The 18,816-nt window shown below is 43.2% G+C and overlaps 1 protein-coding gene and 1 non-coding gene across 2 annotated transcripts in view; one reads left to right on the plus strand and one right to left on the minus strand.

The window, feature by feature from the left end:
• Window positions 1-18,816, minus strand: part of SMAP1 (small ArfGAP 1) — a 216,309-nt gene that overhangs the window by 89,070 nt on the left and 108,423 nt on the right. Inside the window, exon 4 of the mRNA XM_038761762.1 lies at window positions 777-852. Coding sequence (XP_038617690.1) covers window positions 777-852 — 76 coding nt within the window. The remainder of the gene's footprint in view (window positions 1-776; window positions 853-18,816) is intronic.
• TRNAG-GCC lies at window positions 13,719-13,789 on the plus strand. Its single transcript has one exon. It is a non-coding gene; the product is annotated as a tRNA-Gly (tRNA).

The following is an 18,816-nucleotide window of genomic DNA, read 5'->3' on the forward strand; positions in this document are numbered from 1 at the left end:
GAGGGTAGGCCACTGATCATTGCTCGCTCCTATTACCGTGGAAAATTCAAGGTATTTTCATTTTCAGAAAAGAGCTAAGTGACTTGCCAAAAGTCACATAATAAATCATCACCTACCCGTAGAGCCATTTGAACTTCACAAATTGTCATATTTAAGAACACCTAGTCTGCCCCCATGACTTAACTGCCCTACTTTTGCACTACTTCTCCCTCTATTATATACAATTAAATAACCATTTACTAGACTTCTCTGTACATGCACCAGGAGAAAACTTTCATTCTGTCTACTTCATAAAATACCAGAAAGTCAGTGGAAATACACAATTAAAGATAATCAGGCTGATTTTTACATGTATCGTCAAACTACCTAGTCCGATTTTCTCATTTAAATGCTTCAAATACTTCAAATATTTCAAATACCTTTTCCCAACTAAATTTTCCTTTTATTAAATTTTCAGATTCATCTCTGCATAAATTTTTGGTTCTCTCCCAAATTATGTTGAGAAAGACAAAAGCTTCCTCATATTAAATCCTCTTTATCCTGCTGCAAGCTTAAAGAATTTAGCTACACAGTTTACTATTAAACAATCATTTTTGCACAATCCTCCCAATACACCAAAAACAAATGTAGCCCAGTCTTAAACACATTTTGCTATGTGTACTTTTTAACTATCTCAAATTAAATGCAAAGCAGGCTAGTTAATACTCAATTCCTCTTTCAGGCTTTGAAATGATATGAACACACAAAATAATCATGGTAAGGAAAATTTTACTTACACTGGCAACATTAACCGCATTTTTGTCGTAGTACTTCTTCTTTTCATATTTATCTCTGATGAAAAATTCCACTGCTCTGAAAAAAGGCAACTTAAGGAAAAAAAATAAATTTTGTCGTAATTCCCTTGGCCTCACTCACATCTATTACATCCTGCTCTCTGTTCTAACCAATCAAACTTAATCAGCAGAGCCATGATGAATCTAGCGGATTTCCAAGAAAGCGTTCTCTCAATCTGTTGTAAATTGTATGTGTATTAGGACCACAATTGATAATTTCTTTGCCTAAGGGGCTTGGATGGAAGGGGTGGGGGGTAACCAACACTGTCCTCAATGTCATCATGACAAAAATCAGTGTTATATTCACTTAGATGTACACGTGTCAGTGCTGCATATCTCACAACGCTGAAAAAATAGGAAGTATGTGCATTTTATTTCTTTATTCATACAATCGTATTTATTGAGCACCTACTGTGTGCAGAGCACTGTACTAAGCACTTGGGAAGTACAAGTTGGCAACACATAGAGACGGTTCCTACCCACTAAGGGGTAGCACTTAGCCCAGCACCATGCTCATGAAGGCACTTAATATACTGGATTGTACGTATGATAATGGTAGCTTACAAGTGAATGCCAAAAAGGATGCTCAGATGCACTTTGAATTTTGAGGATTTTTTTAGATGAAAAATTAAACAAATTCTCTGACAACTACATTTTAAGTGATGGGATTTATAAATATTTAAAATGGAGTCATCTTATTTTAAGCTAACCTTAATTAACTTTAGAAATGAATTTCTAAAGTCCAGTCCTACATGGAGCTCACAGTCTTAATCCCCATTTTCCACATGAGGTAACTGAAGCCCAGAGAAGTGAAGTGACTTGCCCAAGGTCTCACAGCAGACAAGTGGCAGAGCTGGAATTAGAGCCCAGGTCCTTCTGGCTTCCTGTCCCATACTCTAACCAATAGACCACACTTTTAATGCAAAGGCAAAGACTGATACATTTACTTCTAATGTCAAGACTAATAGTTTGGGCTTTGTCTACTGTTTTTCATATGGAATATTTAAAAGAAAGAAATCATTGGTAAAACTGTACAAAAGTAAAATAGAGGAAAATGTTCTTTCAAGGAAATCCATTAGGATTAGAAAACTATCTCTTTAATTATAATATAAAAATAAATACAATTAAAAATAACAGGACTAATCATGAATGTCATTTTGTGACAAGGATGACAATATAAATTGCCACTATCGTGTAGGACTTTTTATAGCAATATGTATATACTATATTTTATGTATATTTAAGCTTACTTATTTGTATACATAAACACTACATATTCAAATGTATCAATATATGTACAAAAATATACACAGACACTGGGGGTGATCAATCGATCAATCGTATTTATTGAGTGCTTACTGTGTGCAGAGCACTGTACTAAGCGCTTGAGAAGTACAAGTTGGCAACATATAGAGACAGTCCCTACCCAACAGTGGGCTCACAGTCTAGAAGGGGGAGACAGAGAACAAAACCAAACATATTAACAAAATAAAATAAATAGAATAGATATGTACAAGTAAAATAATGGGATGATGGGGCAAGTGCGGCTGAAAAGGCTGATGTGAGGCTAGAGATCAAACAATCAATGGTATATATTGTGTGCTTACTGTGTGTACAGCACTGTGCTAAGCACTTGGGAGAAAACAATATAACACTATTGGTAGAGAGCTATATGCACTCTGCTCACAACAAGTTTACAGTCTAGAGGGCGAAACAGATAGTAATATCAATACGTAAATTACCGATATGTACATAAGTGCTGTGAGGCTGATGGAGGGGTGAGAAGACGGTGTAAATTCAAGTATAAGAGTATAAGTAGAAGAGGCTGGGAGAAAGGAAATGAGGGCTTAGTCAGGGAAGGCTTCTTGGCAGTGCTGTGCTAAGGCTTTGAGGGTGTGGAGAGTTATCATCTTTCGGGTATGAAGAGGGAGTGTGTTCCTGGCCAGAGGCAGGACTTCGACGAGTGGTCGGCAACGAGACACAAGAGACTGAAGTCCAGTGATTAGGTTGGCATTAGAGGAGCAAAGTGTGCGGCACGTTGTAGCAGGAAATGAGGAAAGTAAAGTAGGTGGGTGCAAGGTGATGGAGTAGTTTAAAGCCTATGGTGAGGAGATTCTATTTGATACAGAGGTGGATGGCAATCACTGGAGGGTCTTGAATGGAGAAACACACTGAATAGTTTTGCAGAAAAATAACCTGGGCAGAAGGGTGAAATATGGACTAAATTTGGGAGAGACAGGAGACAGGGAGATCCTGCCCACATCACGTAGGCCCAAAGATTGCTCCTTGTTGGAATAAAGTGTTTGTTGTTTGCACTATTTTTGTTAATTCCTCTTTTGTGAACCTCTTGAAGGTTCAGATAAAAAAAAAAAAATCACTCTCTTATTTAGCTGCAGCATGCCCGGTTGATCCATTTACCTCAGCTGTTTTCCAGCATTGTCCGACTGTGAGCCCACTGTTGGGTAAGGACTGTGAGCCCACTTTTGGGTAGGGACTGTCTCTATATGTTGCCAACTTGTACTTCCCGAGCGCTTAGTACAGTGCTCTGCACACAGTAAGCGTTCAATAAATACGCTTGATGATGATGATGACTGTCTCTATATGTTGCCAACTTGTACTTCCAAAGCGCTTAGTACAGTGCTCTGCACACAGTAAGCGCTCAATAAATATGATTGAATGAATTTCTTCTTGATTTCTTGTTTGCACTTTCTACTTTCCTAATAATAATAATAATGGTATTTAAGTGCTTACTATGTGCCAAGCACTGTTCTAAGCACTGAGGTGGATACAAGGTAATCAGGTTGTCCCATGTGGGGCTCATAGTCTTAATCCCCATTTTACAGATGAGAACTGAGGCACAGAAGTTAAGTGGCTTGCCCAAGGTCACACAGCGGACAAGAGGTAGAGCTGGGATTAGAACTCAAGTCCTTTGACTCCCAAGCCCGTGATCTTGTCACTACATCACGCTGCTCCTCTTTCATCCAATCTCTTCACATCTTACCTACTGAAGTTAGGTTAAGGTGAGTAATAAGAATAATAATAATGATGGCATTTGTTAAGCGCTTACTATGTGCAAAGCACTGTTCTAAGCGTTGGGGAGGTTACAAGGTGATTGGGTTGTCCCATGGGGGGCTCACAGTCTTAATCCCCATTTTACAGATGAGGTCACGGAGGCCCAGAGAAGTTAAATGACGTGCCCAAAGTCACATAGCTGACAATTGGCAGAGCCGGGATTTGAACCCACGACGTCTGACTCCAAAACCTGAGCTCTTTCCACTGAGAGTAGAAAATCTACGCTAACTGAATGACATAAATCCAGGACTTTGTTGTTTGAAAACCTGCCTTGCCACTTGATGTTAAGTATAGTCTGTAATTAACACTTCTCTAGGAGTCAGAGGGGGTGTTAATCTTGGATCCAAGTCTCACAATTTAGCACTTCAGTTCTTTAACCTTTCAGTCCGAACTGAAGCCCAGTGCCATTCTTTCAGTTTCAAACGTGATGCCTGACATTAAGATTCTGTCCAGGTGCAGAAGTATAGCTGAAAAGACCAATATATCATACAGAGGTTTAGAGGACGCAGTTTGAATAATGACCTCTGATTCCCCAGCCCGGGCTCTTTCCACTGAGCCACAATGTTTGGTTCACTGCTGAAATCGGAGGGAGATCTTTGATTGGAAAGGGTTTCCCTTGAATAGACTGATGCATTACCAGTTTTAATCACACTTATGACTCCACACTCTACCAGAGTGCTGGAGCAGAGGAAGTATACTGTGGAGGTGATCGAGTGATAAGGGCGCGTGGCTGACGCAGGAAGTAGGAGCAAGGGAACTGAATTCAGCAGAGAGAGCAGGGTAGGGGGAATTGAGAGATGGAATAGAAAGTCTAGATAGGGCGTGAATGCCTGGGGAAAATATCTTCATAAGTTTACAAGCTCTGCAACGTAAGAGCTCAATAAATACCACAGAGAAGAGCATTAATTCATTCAATCATATTTATTGAGCACTTACTGTGTGCCGAGCTTCCATGTTTATAGATCAGAGAACACGGGCTTTGGAGTCAGAGGTCATGGGTTCAAATCCCAGCTCCGCTAATTGTCAGCTGTGTGACTTTGGGCAAGTCAATGCACTCCTCTGTGCCTCAGTTACCTTATCTGTAAAATGGGGATTAAGAGTGTGCGCCCTCCATGGGACAACCTGATCAACTTGTAACCTCCCCAGTGCTTAGAACAGTGCTTTGCACACATTAAGCGCTTAATAAATGCCTCTATTATTACTATTACTGTGGGTATGTCATCCCCTCCATGCTCAGAAGCAGGTATAATAATAATAATGGTATTTGTCAAGTGCTTACTGTGTGCCAAGCACTGTTCTAAGAGCTGGAGGGGATACAAAGTGATCATTTTGTCCCATGTGGGGCTGTCTTAATAAACATTTTACAGATGACGGAACTTAGTCACAGAGAACTTAAGTGACTTGCCCAAAGTCACACAGCTGATAAGTGGCAGAGCTGGGATTAGAACCCATGACTTCTGACTCCCAAGTCCAGGCTCTTTCCACTGAGCCATGCTGCCTCTCTATATTATCAGGCTCCATTAACTTCAACATTTTGCATGTCTGGCTGCAATGGTGACTTCCTCACATGTAAAATGAGTACCATATCTTCATAAATTAGTAGGTTCTCTCTGCTTTGGAGGACTTCATCATCGACAGGGGGTGATGTGCTCAAGAAAATAATTTTACGGGTTGTTCTGTCTGCAGCATTCCCTCCTTCTTTGATAAGGTTGTGACATATTATGTGGAGTTACTGAGACATTTTACTTGTACATATCTATTCTATTTTATTTTGTTAATATGTTTGGTTTTGTTCTCTGTCTCCCCCTTCTAGACTGTGAGCCCACTGTTGGGTAGGGACTGTCTCTATATGTTGCCAACTTGTACTTCCCAAGCACTTAGTACAGTGCTCTGCACACAGTAAGCGCTCAATAAATACGACATTGATTGATTGATTTGTACACCAGTAAATAACTTCTTCGGTAATGAAGCCAAATAGCCTTGACTTACTTCACCAACAGCATTTCGCTAATACCCTGGCAGGACATTTGACAGATTTGAATAGCACTTCATACACACAAAAATATTACCTTCCACTCTTAAGGATGAAAATGAACATCAATAGAATCTTAATGTGAGGTTAATTTCAAGGGTTTTCTTCACAATTTTTACAAGGCAGCTTGAGTAGGGGAAAATTCTATACATGGTCATAGGAAGCCTTGCTAGAAAAGGACTAGGAGACATACAAGGATTTAAAGCCCAATTCAACAGAAAATCTGACTGTTTTACTTTTAAGGTTGTCGTTACTCAGTGAAAGGAAGAAGTCAAAGAGCAGAGGGGGCCATTCAAAGGGCAACTACCAGTTAAATTTTATGAATTAATTTTGGTACTCAACACAAACCCCTCTTGGGATCGCACCTGGATAGTTTCCAGCATTCTACCAATCAATTAATCGTATTTATTGAGCACTTACTATGTGCAGAGCACTGTACTAAGTCTCGGCTATGAGAGGGAGAGTCAAGCGGGGGCATACCCATTCCTTTCCTACCTTGGGGAGTGGCTAGCTAGTGGAAGGCAATCTGTTACAAGTCAAAACCCACCTATGCTAGGCAGCAGCAGCAGCTTGGGAGAGAGTTGAGGGCAGAGACACAAGTTTACTGCGCGGAAGAAGGCAATGGTAAACCCCTTCTGTATTTTTACCAAGAAAACCTTATGGATACACTACCAGAACGATAGCAGATGGAGAGTGGGGCGTTTTGGGAGAGATGCGTCCATGGAGTCGCTATGGGTTGGCGACAACTCGACAGCATAAGAGAAGACAATTCTCAATGCAAGGTCGTGATTTTTTTTTAACTTCATAAAGAAAGAGCATGGCAAACAATACATTTAAGAGAGACCTACAGTACTAGAAGAAATTTAAACAGAAAACATCTATTCTATTGTCCAGATTCCATTTTCCCACAAAGACTAAGTTATTCTAATGTTAGTACTGTAAACTGACTCACTGAAAGAAAAGCTAGTGCTTCTTGAGTCTTTTGGCATCCTCTTGACTTACAAATAGAAAGCATTATTTAAGATTAATATAAAAAGTTCTGAAGATACTACATTTCAAGCTTCTAAAACTGTGATAATGTGTACTTAACATTTTTCTCATTCACTGCAGATGCCACTTTGAAGACAATTAAATTACCATCAAATCGCATCAAACCCAATCTTCTCTTGCTAAGCACAAACCATTGACACTAGAACTTTGAAAAGCTCAAATAGCCTCAAAGGAAAAAAACTGTTGATTAGCTTTGTTGCAAAACAGATCTCATGAAACTGAAGTAATTAAAATTTTGGCTAAGATGAAAACTCCTCATAATGGAAGGTTTAAAGAGAAGCTTTAGCATTTGTTATGCACTTGTACATGCAGACTATAATTAACCATATCTCACATGAGGAATTACACTTTCACATTTTCACAGAAGCTCCTGCATGACTTTTATAATTCATAGAGCTCTTTAAAAGGTGACAAATCTTAAAAGTACAATGCAGTTTTACATTATGCTAGTTTAAATACTGGAGCTTTATACTCAATTGGCTTCCGGATGCCTATAGGAATGGTTCTGCTGTGGTTGATATCTAAAAAGTAAGCACTTTGTGGGCAGGAATTGTGGCTACCAACTCTATTATACTCACCCGTGGGCTTGGTACAGTGCTTTGCACAGAGAAAGCACTAAAGTACCACCGACTGACCGACAAGACTTCTCAAAGAATTCTCTGCCTTGGAATGGCAGAATTAAAGTAGGTAATATGACTAACTGCTACTACACTGGAACATTTAAAATCAAAGAAAAGTCCTCCATTGTTACAGTGAGTCACTGAGAGTAAATGATAAAATTGACTATGCCACTATGGGAATCTTAAAGATAGTTTCAAAGGAAGAAAATAAGCACCATCCTGAAGCAACAAGTTTCAGCAGAGGGTTGAGACCGTGAGGAGTCGGGAAGAAGGTCAAAAATGGTCTTACAGACATAGCACAGAGCACCAAATAACTGACTGGTGGCAGTGGCAGCAGGACTTGCTGGTTCCCTAGTCAATCATATTTATTGAGCGCTTACTGTATGCAGAGGGGTTGCAATCACCGTTTTCCCTTTCTCACCAGCTCTCCTCTCATGCATATTAAATTTTAAAATTACAGCAAAAAGTTGGCAACTGGAAAGAACGATGAACAAAAGAAATTTCAATTACTTTGGAAAGGCTTTTCTTGAAATAATGATGGTAGACATCAAGTTGGGAAGGCAAGGATAGGGTAACTTGAAAAATATATTTGATGAATTTAGGGCTTACTACAGTGTTCTGTGCATATGAGCTCAAATACTGCACCTGCCTGAAAAGCAGCAGAACCTTGATCCCATGGAATAATGCAATTTTTTTTTTTTAAAAAAAAGGGAGCTTCTAGAAGAAAACCAAGAAACCCCTTACTACCACCAAAATTGACTGCTGGGAACTGCTCCAAAGTATCGGCTGTTTTGCAAAGCTGTGCAACTTTCCCATTTAGCAATTTACATAATCCATGAGGCTCTGTGGCTGGAGTAATAGGTGAATGTGACAAAACACAGCCCAGCCAATTTGGCCTCCAAGAATACACATCCTTGAAATAAGAATGACAGACTCTGTGAGGCTAGGTCCCAAAATACTAACGACATGAGTACTATTTGTTAAGGGCTTACTATGTGCCGGGGCGTCATTTATATAGTCATTTATTTTATAGAATTTAAGCACTTACTATGCACCAAGCTCTGTACCGAGTGCTGGTATCAACAGAAGCTAATCAGGTTGAAACAGTCCATGTCGCACATGGCGGTCACAGTATTCAGCTCCATTTTACAAATGACGTAACCGACATAGAGAAGTTACGTGACTGTCCAAAGGTCACAGAGCAGACAAGTGGCAGAGTCAGGATTAGAACTCAGGTCCTTTGGACTCCCAGGCCGATGCTCTAAACAGATAGGCTGCAGTCTCTGTCTCACAAAGGGCTCACAGTCTAAGGGGAAAGGAGAACCGGTATTCAATCTCCATTGCACAGACGAGGAAACTGAATAAGTGAATAACTGAATTAGCAATAATAATAATGATGGCATTTGTTAAGAGCTTACTATGTGCAGAGCACTGTTCTAAGCGCTGGGGGGAGATACAAGGTGATCAAGTTGTCCCACGTGGGGCTCACAGTCTTAATCCCCATTTTACAGATGAGGTAACTGAGGCTCAGAGAAGTGAAGTGACTTGCCCAAGGTCACAATAAGTGAGTCATACAGCAGGCAAGTGGGAAGAGGGACTAGAAGCTGGGATTAAAATTCCGAGGCTTGTGCTCTTCTGTCCAATAGGCCAAAAAACTAATCTGTTAAAATGTCACCTATGTAGGAAACAAAATGAGGGGAGGGGATAGTGGGAGTAAGTGAAGGAGGCGCAAGAAAAGGGAGAAAGAGCAGGGTTGCCAAATATTCCTCTTAAACATGGGAAAACTTGGGAAAGGAGAGCTGAGAGGGAAAGACAGGAGAAAAAGAGGGGATATAAAAGAAAAAAGAAAAGGAGGAAGAAGAGGGAAGATAATGAGGGGTGGGGGAGAGAGAGCTGGGAGAGAAGGGAAATAGGGCAAAAGAGAAGGAAAGGAAGAGAAAAGAAAAGGAGATCATAAATACTTCTCTTTCTTACTGCCACTCTTTGGGTCTTACTGAGCACCTGACAGATTCCCCCAGGCCCAGGGCCCCTCAGAAAAAGCCATCCACCAGCTCTGCCCCTGCTCAGTGGGCTCAGAGTGTCTGGCTGGTGAGCGACAGCACTCAGGAGCACTGCACTCTGGCCACAGGCAGCAGAACTGGCTAACAGGCCAACACCAATGCTCTGGCTCCCGACCCAAATCCCCATGAGGAGGAGTTGTCCACTTCCACGCCTCAGCAGGGGGTTGTGGTTGGGAAGAGGGCCCAGCAGAGACTGGCAATCTGGAACCACACCCATGGGGCTGCACAAACCCTGCTTCATTTGTGCTGCCTTCTGATACATTTCACTGGCTGCGGATGCGACAGATCCTTCCCTGGGATGATGGTTCGGTGTAGCCCAGTGGGATGCTGCATTTGAGTGGCTCCAGAGTGCTGGTCCTGCCCAGAACCTGGCTGGCTGATTGGGCAGGGCTGCCCACAGAAAAAGCATGTCACTAAAACTTTGGCAGAGAATACCATCCTCATATGCGTGCAAGGACTCACTGAAGCACGGCCTACAAGGATGTCAGACTATTGGGGTGAACAGTAGATACTGGGTCACTGAATCAGCAGACCTCTGCATGGGCCTGATTTTCAGAACACACAGGCAGACCCAGACACTGACCAAAGTGCAGTGAATTTATTTCTCCCTGCTTGTTGCATATGCCACAAAATGAAATTCCACAGTAGATGAAAGCAGCAACAGCAAAGAAATGAATGTACTTTGTTGTATTGTGTCTTCTAATATGAATCCAAAACACGAAGTACCTGTAAATGTAGGCTTGGCCTCCCCCTTGCTAAGAATGACAGAGGGCACAGCGTTGGGAAAGCTGCCCAAACCCCTAAAGACCCAATACACAGCATGCATCTCTGTGCTGTTTGCCCAACCTAAAAGGTTAAATCCCTACAGTCTTGGTCCAGCCTGTACAGTACCCTAACCTTGTCTTTAAAGTCTCCAGGACAATACCTGGCTTTATATCATTTTTTAACACTTCACAATCCATATAGAGCACGGGCTGGGAGTCAGACGGACCTGGGTTCTGGTGTGATCTTGTGCAGTCACTTCACCTCTCTGTGCCTCAACTTGCCTCATCTGTAGAATGGGGATTAAAACTGAGCCCCCATATGGAGTGGGAACTGTGTCCAACCTGAAGGGTTTGTGTCCATTCCAACACTTAGAACAGTGCTTGACCCATAGTAAGAGCTTATGAATACCATCATGATGATGATATGGCCAGCACCACTCCCAGCATATTCCTTCACGACTGAAGCTACTTCTGAATACCATCATTATGATGATATGGACACCACCATGCCCAGGATATTCCTTCACAACTGAAGCTACTTTCTCAGCCTTTACTTCACTAGACTAATCACCCCAATTCCTTTCTCCACAGGTCTGACCATTCTAGTTGCTAATATATTTATGCCTTGGTGGAATGTAAGGTCCTTATAGGCAAGGAATGTGTCATTTCATTCATTTCACTTCATAGTGTACTTCCCAAACACCTAGTACAGAGCACTGCACCAAGCAGATGCGCACTAAATGTTACTACTTCTACCTGTGGTCTCCTCCAAGCTCCATAGCTCACACCATTTAACATATCCAAATCAAATATATTACTGATAAAGACCTGACATGCTAACATCTTACGTATCAAGATTCTTATTTGTATAGTCGCTTAACTACAGAAAGACATTTCCTCATACGAAACTTTTCTATGACACTGATCTGTTTGCTACTGAAAGTCAATCCTATCCCATACATTAAATTTGAAATTAATTTTTCTCCCCTGAATGAATATTTAACTTCTCCCTTAAAATTTAATCTTATTATCTGCCTGAAGATGGAATATTTTAAACAGATTTCAAAATTGTACCTTCTTGGATTGCCATCTTTGGGACTTGATCCTTCAGGTAAGAGTATGACAGACACATTCCACACTCAGTCTGAAACTGAAAAAAAATTCTACTTGAACCCACTGGTCTTTTACAAAGGTGAAATTATACCAGGGTACTAAAATTCTATTGTGGGATGACACCAGATCTCCAGCAGTTAAAAGCAGAAGTAGGGAAATTCAATTTTCTCAAGAGATAAGAAGTTATGCATCGCATGGCTATGCTTCCCTTCATTTACTGTCTCTACCCCATTACCTCTGCAAAAGGAGGGTAATAAAAGCAGAAGTTTCTGGGGAGCAAAGAGAACACGCTTGCAGTCTTTAAGTAAAGTGGAAGAATTATCTTTCAGTGATGATTTATTTAGCATCTCTGTGATGCAGAAAACACTCGCTAGCACAAGAATGGCTAGGTACTGGAACAGGTTAGCAAGGGAGGATGTAGTGCTGCCTTCCTGGGATAGAATTCATAACAAGAAAGAAAACAAAACTTCCCAAAATTATTTAGATAAGGTCCACATGCCTTAATGAAGTCCCTCTCAGAGTCACACCTGGAGAGTTTCCCGTACTCTACCAGTCTCAACTATGGGAGGGAGAGTCAAGTGGAGGCAAACCCATTCCATTCCTAGCTTGGGCAATAGCCAGTGAGTGAAAGGCAACCTGCTACAAGTCAAAACTCACCTGTGCCAGGCAGCAGTGGCATGGGAGAGTTTCAAGGGTGGAGACTCAAGTTTACTGCACAGGAGGAAGCAACGGTAAACTACCTCCAGATTTTTACCAAGAAAACTCTATGGATATACTACCAGAACGAGGTAGGCTAGGTGGGCGTTTTGAGGAGAGATGCATCTATAGCATCGTTACGGGTCAGAGACGACTCGACAGCATAAGACAAGACAAGACAAGCCATAATGAAACGAATTGATAAGGATTCCCTACTTCTGATATTTAAGTTAGCTTAGAAAGCTCAACTAGTTGAATATTCTTAGGGACTTTTTAGTGCATTTAACCCCTACACTTTGCATGTGCAGAAACCCACACCTGCCCCCAAAACTGGTAGCAGGAGAAAATCCTTCATCAATCAATTGTATTTATTAAGCACTTACTGTGTGCAGAGCACTGTACTAAGCACTTGGGAAGTACAAGTTGGTAACATATAGAGACAGTCCCTACCCAACAGTGGGCTCACAGTCTAGAAGGGGGAGACAGAGAACAAAACCAAACATATTAACAAAATAAAATAAATAGAATAGATATGTACAAGTAAAATAGAGTAATAAATATGTACAAACATATATACATATATGCAGGTGCTGTGGTGAAGGGAAGGAGGTAAGATGGGGGGGATGGAGAGGGGGACGAGGGGGAGAGGAAGGAGGGGGCTCAATCTGGGAAGGCCTCCTGGAGGAGGTGAGCTCTCAGTAGGGCCTTGAAAGGAGGAAGAAAGCTAGCTTGGCAGATGTTGGGAGGGAGGGCATTCCAGGACAGGGGGATAGTCATCTAGACTGTGAACTTCTTCTGTACAGTGATCAAGTCACCTTCATTTACTGTACTCTCCCAATTCTTCATATCCAAAGTAGAAATAATAAAATAATAATAATAATAATAAAACCCTGTCCTAACCGCTAGGGTAGATACAATATAATTAAATCAGACCAGTGCCTGTCCCACACCGAGCTCACAGTCTACGAGGGAGGGAAAACAGGGATCTCAACCCCATTTTAGTTAAGGAACCTGATGCTCAGGGAAGTTAAGTGACTTGGCCAAGGTCACACAAGAGGCAAGTGGCCGAGTCCAGATTAGAACCTAGGTATCCTGACTCTCAGCCCCGTGCTCTTTCTGCTGCTGACAGGGAAATTTGCTTAATGAAGGACACAAAGTTCCAGCCACATTTTGTGCAGAGGGTACCTGTCCCCTACTGTGTTATCAGATTTTAGGTTTGAAGAACCTGGCACTATCACCACTTCTGCCTCTGTCTCACTTTTCTTATGAAAATCTTGTTAAAAAAACAGCCACTCCTTTCCCGATAGTATTCTATGTTTATCCGCACTTGGTAGTTGACTCAATCAATCGTATTTACTGAGTGTTTACTGTGTGCAGAGAACTATACTAAGTGCTTGGGGGACTACGATATAACAGAGTTGGTAGACATGCTCCCTGTCCAAAGGGTAAATTGGTACAATGGAGAGAGAGCTCTAGCAGCACTGGTGGTTCAGTGGTAGTATTCTCGCTTGCCATGCGGGAGGCCTGGGTTCAATTCCCGGCCAGTGCAGATTTTAGAGAAGCAGCGTGGCTCAGTGGAAAGGGCCTGGGCTTGGGAGTCAGAGGTCATGGGTTCTAATCCCGGCTCCACCACTTGTCAGCTGTGTGACTTTGGGCAAGTCACTTCACTTCTCTGGGCCTCAGTTATCCATCTGTAGCATGGGGATTAAGACTGTGAGCCCCACGTGGGACCACCTGATCACCTTGTATCTACCCCAGCACTTAGAACAGTGCTTTGCACATAGTACGTGCTTAACAAATACCATTCAGCACTTAGGACAGTGCTTAGAACATAGTAAACACTTAACAAATGCTGTCATTATTATCTAGAGAGGGAGACAGATATTAGATTAGGAATATAATAAATTTTACATATCGTGAATCAGACATAATAAGCTACAGCTCCCCAGTTAACAACTGGGATGGAATGCAGCATTGTCTGAGGCTTTGTTTACTGTGTTCTTAAAATGTTTCTTCTGTTCTCCTTGGCTTTCAGTTTCCCAATTTCAGGACTCGACATAGAAGTTGTCTGCATCTCCAGCTACTACTCATTTTCTCCCCCGTAACATCAGCATAGACGTGCTGATACTAGGACACTGACTCTATTCCAGAACTTCACTGTTTGTGATCCTGCCTTGTCATTTGATGTTAAGAACAGCACATAAGTGACGCTGATGGAACTGCTCTTGAAGTCAGATGTGGCACCTAAATAAAGTCCAAGTCTCACAGCCATGAGAAAATTGGGGCAACACAGAGGGTTAGTTTGTGACCCAAACTAACACAACGGGACAACATAACTTTAGTTTGGCTTTGCGTCTGATGATACCACACTGCTGCCACAGCCTCTTAGTCATTTGTAGGAGGCACTGGACTTCATTCGGTTTTCTACTTCCTTTTCTATCATTGCTTCAGTCAAAATGCTGCCTAGACCAGTCCCTCTAAGCCTGGAAGCTCTTTTTTGGCCAGGGAGTATGTCTGTTTACTGTTGTACTGTATTCTCCCAAGCATTTGATACAGTGCTCTTCACATAGTAAGCACTCAATAAATAGGACTGAATGAATGCCTAAGTAACAGAATTCCAGGACAACATTTAGCTCTGTGTTCCCAAGGTAAATTTTTAATTGGGTGCAAATGCTTGATCAGCTCAGTGGAAAGAGCCTGGGCTTGGGACTCAGAGGTCATGGGTTCTAATCCCAACTCCGCCACTTGTCAGCTGTGTGACCTTAGGCAAGTCACTTCACTTCTCTGTGCCTCGGTGACCTCATCTGGAAAATGGGGATGAAGACTGTGAGCCCCATGTGGGACAACCTGATTACCTTGTATCCTCCCCAGTGCTTAGAACAGTAATTAGCACATAGTAAGCGCTTAAAAAATACCAATATTATGATTATTATTACTATCAATTAATCAATCATATTTGCTGAAAGCTATATGAAGAGCACTGGCCTGTGCGTGCTTGGGACAGCAGTGCTTTGCACATAAATGCCATTATATTAGTAGTAGTAGAAACGTTTCCTGCCCATAACAAGCTTACAGTCTAGAGGAGGAGACAAATATTGATATGAATATGCAATTTGTAGTTATAATTTAAAGATATGTACATAAGTGCTGTGGGGTTGGGGATGGGGTAAGTATCAAATGTTCAAAGGTCAAAGATCGAAGGTCAAAGATGATGCAGAAGGGAGAGCGACCTGGGGAAAAGAGGGCTTAACTGAGGAAGGCCTCTTGGAGGAGTTGTGACCTTAATAATGCTTTGAGGGTGGAGAGAGCGGTAATCTGGTGTATATGGAGGGGAAGGGAGTTCCAGGCTAGGGAGAAAATGTGGAAAAGGGATCGGAGGCAAGAGAGAAGATATTTGGGCACAGGGAGTAAGCAAAGTAGAGCTCAGCAGGTGGGCCATAAGGTCCAGGTGCTTTTCATTCATTCAATCAATCGTATTTATTGAGCACTTACTGTGGGCAGAGCACTGTACTAAGAGCTTGGGAAGTACAATTTGGCAACATATAGAGACGGTCCCTACCCAACAGTGGGCTCACAGTCTAGAAGGGGGAGACAGAGAATAAAACAAAACATATTAACAGAATAAAATAGAGTAAATATGTACAAGTAAAATAAATAGAGTAATAAATACGTACAAACATATATACATACATACAGGTGCTGTGGGGAAAGAAAAGAGGTAAGGCGGGGGGAATGGAGAGGGGCAGGAGGGGGAGAGGAAAGAGGGGGCTCAGTCTGGGAAGGCCTTTCTTCATGGCTATGACTGCTCTAATGACCTCACGACAGTTGGTAAAAATGCCACGTCTTCACCTATCGGAAAGTTTGTATGCTTGGCAGAGCCTTGCCTTCATTCATTCATTCAGTCATTCAATCGTATTTATTGAGTGCTTACTGTGTGCAGAGCACTGTACTAAGTGCTTGGGAAGAACAAGTTGGCAACCTATAGAGACGGTCCCTACCCAACAATGGGCTTACAGTCTAGAAATGGGAGACAGATAACAAAACAAAACATATTAGCGAAGTAAAATAAGTAGAATAGTAAATATGTACAAGTAAAATAAATAGAGTAATAAATCTGTGCAAACATATATACAGGTGCTGTGGGGAGGGGAAGGAGGTAGGGCGGGGGGGATGGAGAGGGGGAGAGGAAGGAGGGGGCTCAGTGGGGGAAGGCCTCCTGGAGGAGGTGAGCTCTCAGTAGGGCTTTGAAGGGAGGAAGAGAGCTAGCTTGGCGGATGCGCGGAGGGAGGACATTCCAGGCCAGGGGGATGACGTGGGCCGGGGGTCGACGGCGGGACAGGCGAGAACGAGGCACAGTGAGGAAGTTAGTGGCAGAGGAGCGGAGGGTGCAGGCTAGGCTGCAGAGGGAAAGAAGGGAGGTGAGGTAGGAAGGGGTGAGGTGATGGACAGCCTTGAAGCCGAGAGTGAGGAGTTTTTGCCTGATGCGTAGGTTGACTGGTAGTCACTGGAGATTTTTGAGGAGGGGAGTAACATGCCCAGTGCGTTTCTGCACAAAGATGATCCGGGCAGCAGCGTGAAGTATAGACTGAAGTGGGGAGAGACAGGAGGATGGGCGATCAGAGAGGAGGCTGATGCAGTAATCCAGTCAGGATAGGATGAGAGATTGAAAAAGCAAGGTAGCAGTTTGGATGGAGATCAAAGGGTGGATCTTGGCGATGTTGCGGAGGAGAGACCGGCAGGTTTTGGTGATGGATTGGATGTGAGGGGTGAACGAGAGAGCAGAGTCAAGGATGACACCACGGTTGCGGGTTTGTGAGACAGGAAGGATGGTAGTGCCGTCTACAGTGATGAGAAAGTCAGGGAGAGGGCAGGGTGTGGGAGGGAAGATAAGGAGTTCAGTCTTGGACATACTGAGTTTGAGATCATCATCATCATCAATCGTATTTATTAAGCGCTTACTGTGTGCAGAGCACTGTACTAAGCGCTTGGGAAGTACAAATTGGCAACATATAGAGACAGTCCCTACCCAACAGTGGGCTCACAGTCTAAAAGGGGGAGACAGAGAACAAAACCAAACATACTAACAAAATGAAATAAATAGAATAGATATGTACAAGTAAAATAAATAAATAAATAGAGTAATAAATATGTGCAACCATATATACATATATACAGGTGCTGTGGGGAAGGGAAGGAGGTAAGACGGGGGGATAGAGAGGGGGACGAGGGGGAGAGGAAGGAAGGGGCTCAGTGTGGGAAGGCCTCCTGGAGGAGGTGAGCTCTCAGCAGGGCCTTGAAGGGAGGAAGAGAGCTAGCTTGGCAGATGGGCAGAGGGAGGGCATTCCAGGCCAGGGGGATGACGTGGGCCGCGGGTCGACGGCGGGACAGGCGAGAACGAGGTACAGTGAGGAGATTAGCGGTGGAGGAGCGGAGGGTGCGGGCTGGGCTGGAGAAGGAGAGAAGGGAGGTGAGGTAGGAGGGGGCGAGGTGATGGAGAGGCCTTGAAGCCCAGGGTGAGGAGTTTCTGCCTGATGCGCAGATTGATTGGGAGCCACTGGAGATTTTTGAGGAAGGGAGTAACATGCCCAGAGCGTTTCTGGACAAAGATAATCCGGGCAGCAGCATGAAGTATGGATTGAAGTGGAGAGAGACACGAGGATGGGAGATCAGAGAGAAGGCTGGTGCAGTAGTCCAGACGGGATAGGATGAGAGCTTGAATGAGCAGGGTAGCGGTTGGGATGGAGAGGAAAGGGCGGATCTTGGCAATGTTGCGGAGCTGAGACCGGCAGGCTTTGGTCACGGCTTGGATGTGAGGGGTGAACGAGAGAGCGGAGTCGAGGATGACACCAAGGTTGCGGGCTTGTGAGACGGGAAGGATGGTAGTGCCGTCAACAGAGATGAGAAAGTCAGGGAGAGGACAAGGTTTGAGATGGCGGAAAGACATCCAGATGGAGATGTCTTGAAGGCAGGAGGAGATATGAGCCTGAAGGAAGGGAGAGAGAGCAGGGACAGAGATGTCGATTTGGGTGTCATCAGCGTAGAGATGATAGCTGAAGCCATGGGAGCGAATTCATTCATTCAGTCATATTTACTGAGTGCTTACTGTGTGCAGAGCAGTGTACTAAGTGCTTGGGAAGTACAAGTTGTCAACAGAGATGGTCCCTACCCAACAAAGCAGGCTCACAGTCTAGAAGGGGGAGACAGACAACAAAACAGAACGTATTAACAAAAAAAATAAATAGAATAAATATGTACAAGTAAAATAAATAGAGTAATAAATATGTGCAAACATATATACATATATACAGGTGCACTGGGGAGGGGAAGGAGGTAAGGCAGGGGAAGGAGGTAAGGTGGAGGGGGATGGGCAGGGGGAGGAGGGGGAGAGGAAGGCCTCCTGGAGGAGATGAGCTCCCAGTAGGGCTTTGAAGGGAGGAAGAGAGTTGGCTTGGCAGATGTGTGGAGGGAGGGCACTCCAGGCCAGAGTTCACCAAGGGAGTGAGTGTGGATAGAGAACAGAAGGGGACCAAGAACTGAACCTTGAGGAACCCCTACAGTAAGGGGATGTGAGGAGGA

This window comes from Tachyglossus aculeatus, chromosome 1 (genome assembly GCF_015852505.1).
Source record: "Tachyglossus aculeatus isolate mTacAcu1 chromosome 1, mTacAcu1.pri, whole genome shotgun sequence".
Taxonomy (NCBI): Eukaryota; Metazoa; Chordata; class Mammalia; order Monotremata; family Tachyglossidae; genus Tachyglossus; species Tachyglossus aculeatus.